The 4,964-nt window shown below is 42.2% G+C and overlaps 1 protein-coding gene across 4 annotated transcripts in view; it reads right to left on the reverse strand.

The window, feature by feature from the left end:
- The window catches only part of TECTA (tectorin alpha), a 147,701-nt gene that overhangs the window by 85,584 nt on the left and 57,153 nt on the right, over nucleotides 1–4,964 (reverse strand). For all 4 annotated transcript variants that reach the window (XM_023517294.1, XM_023517296.1, XM_023517297.1 and 1 more), the window contains 3 exons: nucleotides 3,553–3,755; nucleotides 2,461–2,624; nucleotides 1,793–2,041 (listed from right to left, as the gene is read on the reverse strand). In XM_023517294.1, the coding sequence (XP_023373062.1) occupies nucleotides 1,793–2,041; nucleotides 2,461–2,624; nucleotides 3,553–3,755 (616 nt within the window). The remainder of the gene's footprint in view (nucleotides 1–1,792; nucleotides 2,042–2,460; nucleotides 2,625–3,552; nucleotides 3,756–4,964) is intronic.

Genomic DNA, 4,964 nt, shown 5'->3' on the forward strand with positions numbered 1-4,964 from the left:
ATGATGGTCACCAGAGGCTGGGGAGAAGAAAGAGAGGTTGGCTAAGGTGGATAATTCCTTAGAAAGAATGAAATCCTAGTGTTCTACAGCACAGTGGGGTGACTACAGTTAGCAACAACTTACTGTATATTTGAAAATCACTGGAGGAGAAGATCTGAAATATCCCCAGCACAGTGAAATGGTAAACACTTGGGGTGATGGATATCGTAAATACCATGATTTGATTACAGATTTTATGCATGTATCAAAATAGTACACGTACCCCATAAATACGTACAATTATTATGCATCCATAAAATATTTCTAAAAAGAAATTCAAATAAGGAAAGAAATTATTGTATTGGAGTGAGGGGAATGCTGTACAATTAGGTTACAGTGATGCTTGCACTCTGCAAATTTACTAAAAATCATTAAATTTTACACTTAAAGCAAGTAAATTTTATTTTATGTAAGTTATGTATGCAATAAAGCTGTTAAAATGAATTACTGTAAAATCTATTATAATACGTGTAAACTGCCAGACATAACCAGTTAAGTGCTTTTTGAAAAGTAAAGATAATTATTCTTACAGCAGTTGGTCGGTTGTCATTTATTCTGGTTCATTTTAATAGATCATGTCATGTAACCACTATGTTTGAGGAAATATACTAGAGAATGGGCACACAGTGCTGAGTAAAAAGAAACTTACAGAGTTTATAGGCTATGAATTTCTTTTTTGTTTTGGTAAATATCCTTTTTGCTAACCTTTAGTCATTATATACATCCATTTGCAGAATTTACCTTGTCCTCAAATAGTTCAGAGGAGGCAGGACAGAATCCCTTCTCGATCACATTAAGACTAAAACATCACTTCCTTTTGGAAAGACATCTAGAGAACACTGAGAGAACTAAAACTAGACCTGCCATTTGATCCTGCAATTCCTTTATTAGGTATATATCCAGAAGACCAAAAATCGAATTACAACAAAGATATTTGCATCAGAATGTTTACTGCAGCCCAATTCATAATTGCTACATCATGGAAGAAGCCCAAGTGCCCATCGACCCACGAATGGATCAATAAATTGTGGTACATGTACACCATGGAATACTATGCAGCCCTAAAGAAGGATGGAGACTTTACCTCCTTCATGTTTATACGGATGGAATTGGAAAATGTTCTTCTTAGCAAAGTATCTCAAGAATGGAAGAAAAAGTATCCAATGTACACATCCCTACTTTGAAACTAATTCATAGCTTTTATAAGAATGTCATAACTTAATTATAGCCTTAGAATATGGGAAGGGGGTGGGAGGAGGAGGTGAGGGGAGTGGATGGGGGGAAGGAGGGTGATTGGTGGGGTCACTTCTATGGTTTATCTTACAAGGGTACAAGTGAATCTTTCCAAAAGCAGAGTATGAACATTCTAACTCAATAACGAAGAAAATGACATGAAGGTTATGTTAACCAGTTTGATGAGAGTATTTCAAAATGTATATGAAAACAGCACACTGTACACCACGATTGCATTAATGGACACAGTTATGCTATAAGAAATTTAAAAAAAAAGACTAAAACATCACACAGTTAATGCCACAAGAACTTGGGGAATCTCCTACTAAATTGCTGTGTGACTTTAAGCAAGTTATTTGATCTTGTTTACATCATAGATTATTAGAAGCATTAGATGTATTAATAGATGTAAAATGCTGGCCTTGTAGGTAGCCAGACAATTATTGGTTCCCCTAAAAAATGATGTAGACAATATCACAGTAACAGTTCTAAGACTGGTTTCTATGAAGAGGCTACTCACCCTTCTTCAATGATGAAGTAACGGAGCTTATCATTGCTGTCGCGGGAGGGGGTGGCATAGCATTTGTTGAGCGTTAAGATCAAATGTGTGGAGTCAGCTCCAACCACAAAGACCCCTACGTATAGCACATCTCGAGTCGTCAACACGACTTCCCCCTGGCGGTAAGGATGTTTGTAGGAGGCATTTTTGTAGAGTGCCATCTTGGTGGTGAAGCTGCCTTCTTGGGTTGGAACTGTCAGGTTAATGACACTTAAAAGGGAAACAGTTATGAGGCAGGGAACTCAAAACAACTGTCCTTATTCAACGACCTACCATTTTTGAAGCTGAAACGCAGAGGAAATACAGAGCATATCGCGGTAAAGTCTAAGGCTGTTCTATCCGATATAGTACCTGCTAGCTGCACGGGGAAATAAAACTTATTAAGTAATGAAAAGCACATTTCAAGTGCTCAGTGGCCAAGGAGCTACTATATCGGATGGTACGAATGTATCATTTCTATGATTATAGCAAGTTCTATTCAACAATGCTGGTCGAAAGCGTTTAGGTTCAAGAAATGTGAATTATGTTTTTTCCCCTAAAGCATCCACGATAAACGCTAGCAATTCTGATTGTGCTACCTCAGTCAAGAGAAAGAAAAAGCAACGCGCACAGCCCGTGGGAGCCTTTACCTTAGCATGGGCTTCACAACAGAATCCAAGGAGATCTTGATATCCAGCTCGTAAGCACATGAGAACTCCACATTGATCGTGCGGTCCCTGGTGATGATGTTGCCGGTGTTGTTGGCACTTTCGATCCAGATTGTGTTTTTGTACATGATGTGAGTGCCGTTGGACTGCAGAGGAAGGGGAGGCCAGAAATCATTAAATCGAGGGAAGGTATGTGGCTTGCATTTCAAATGCATGCCCCTGCAAGTGGAGATATGGCTTCATTCCACACATACCACAGAGGCCGGCATACATCAGCATGATGCTAGCCTCAGCATTTACCCCGGGGTGTGGGGAGAAGCAGCAAAGTCCAGAGCACCCTGCAGGCTGATAACCTTGAATGCCCAGAGGTGATTTCACCTACCACTGAATTCTAACTAAACCCAGCCCACAGTTATCCCTGGGAACCCAAGCTAGGAAGAGCGTCACGTATTGCCGTAACATTAAATTTCTTTTTCAACGCTCAGTTTGAAATCTGTCCTCTACCAAATCTTTCACCAGACGTGCCTACAAAGACCAAAATAAGGAAGCGTTAAGGTTCACCTCCTTACTCCTTTCACCTGCTAATCAAATTGTACATGTACATGTACATAATACAGCTAGGAATAAAAGACACCCAGCAGGAAGGAAAACGGAGAGCAGCAAGACGCTTTGCTAATCTATACACTGCATAATCTGACATCCAGAGTAGAGACCTTACTGTGCAACTGCAGCCAAAGGACGTTTGGGACTCCCTCCTCCTGCAAGATAGCTGAGCCCAGCTGTACTTACAACAGAAACAAAAGGCAGGTAAGGATTCTGTCGGCATGCAGGACAAAGGACCGGCAGGCATCACAAACCAAGAAAAGAAAATACATCACGGACTGTGCTCTTTCCTTTCAACCAACCACTGCTGCCCTCACTATCCTTCACATTGCACCGGCCTTCTGTGGCTCTCCGAGGAGCGTATTTTTAAGTAGCTCACTGTGAAGTTGGCTTTACAGATCATGCATGTGCAGACACTAGGGGCTGCCACTGCCTCTGCCAGGTGCCCTGGCCCGCCCCCCGTTTTCTCACCTGCACGATGTTTCCACAATTCCCTTTGGTGTTGTTGATCTGAAAGGAGATGAAGTCTTCCCCCTCGATGCCTGTGCACTGTCTGTCGTTGATCCGCACGCCCTCCCTCTCAAAGCCGAGCTGGAAGAGTTTGCACTTAGATATGGACACTTCCATCTGGGCCGCCTTGCAGGTCACCTCTGCATCAATAATGTCATGTGAGTCTGTGGGAACAGTTATTACGAAAGGCAGATCAGTGGGAGTCGGTCTTCCTGCCCAGGTCAGGGTGAGGCATCCCATTCTCCTTCAGAAGAGGCCAATGATCTCCATGAAAAGGATGCAGCATTTCAAATTACTCTTAGATCAGACCAAACGAGTTTGTGAATTCATTCAAAGCAATTACCTGGGCATTGGCAGGGACTTTTTTTTTTAAAGTAAAAATGGTAATAAAATGGCTTTTGTCTTTTCTTTATAAATCTAGGCTTCCCTCCTCCCTCTGCACACACATTGGTGGCAGCTACTTTTCTGTAAACTACGTGCAGGGTCTGGCACAGTGTGGCCTGGTTGCAGAGATGACCTTGGGAGCAGCGCTGGCCAGTCTACACTCGAAGCCCCTGCTAAATCCAGCTCAGACCTCTCTTAGAGACCCCTAGGTGAGCATTTTGAACTTGCTTTTCTGACATACTGATGCACCAATTTACATTTTCTCTGTGCATGTAAACACCAGCTAATACGCACTACAGACACAGAAAAACATTTTTATCTGCTTAGGTGAAGCCCTGGCCCCCTCCTATGGAGCCTTTTAGTCAATTAGGCTTTCATTCTCCAATGATGTTAATTTAGCGCATGCTTCTGATTTGCTTAGCTCTGGAACGGGAGTGGACCTGGGAGGCAAAACAGCTCTGCTTCAAGCTGGCTGTGGACAAGGCCATTTCCACCCTTAGGGAGCTACAGTTAGGAACAAGACCAAGAGTCCTAGTTATTTACGGTTTGCTTCAAACATTTCCATTGTCTCTTCAGGACCAAAAAGCACGAGGCTGGATAAAGCTGGCTTTAAAGGAGTCTTTAAGGCACCTGGCACTCTGGGCCTAATTCTTTCATATTGACATCAAACCACCTTTACGTCTTTGTACATCCAAAAGATCAGTGTGGACCTCTTTGATGTTGAACGTGGCCTCAGACAGAACAGGCTGATTCCATTCATGTACAATTTGTGTACTATCCTTACAGAAGAGAAGAAGGTAGCTATGAGGAAATGAACATTCGCCTACTTTGAAAGAGGTGGGATTGCTTCCTTATTCTTGAATGCTTCTGAAAGCTTTACTGTTTAAGGTTGTTTTTTTTGAGACAAGAGTCTCACTATGTCACCCTCAGTAGAGTGCCTGTGGTGTCACAATTCACAGCAACCTCAAACTCTTAGGCTTAAGCTATTC

The sequence above is a fragment of the Otolemur garnettii genome, unplaced genomic scaffold, assembly GCF_000181295.1.
Source record: "Otolemur garnettii isolate 467f Iridium unplaced genomic scaffold, OtoGar3 scaffold00108, whole genome shotgun sequence".
NCBI classification, from domain to species: Eukaryota; Metazoa; Chordata; class Mammalia; order Primates; family Galagidae; genus Otolemur; species Otolemur garnettii.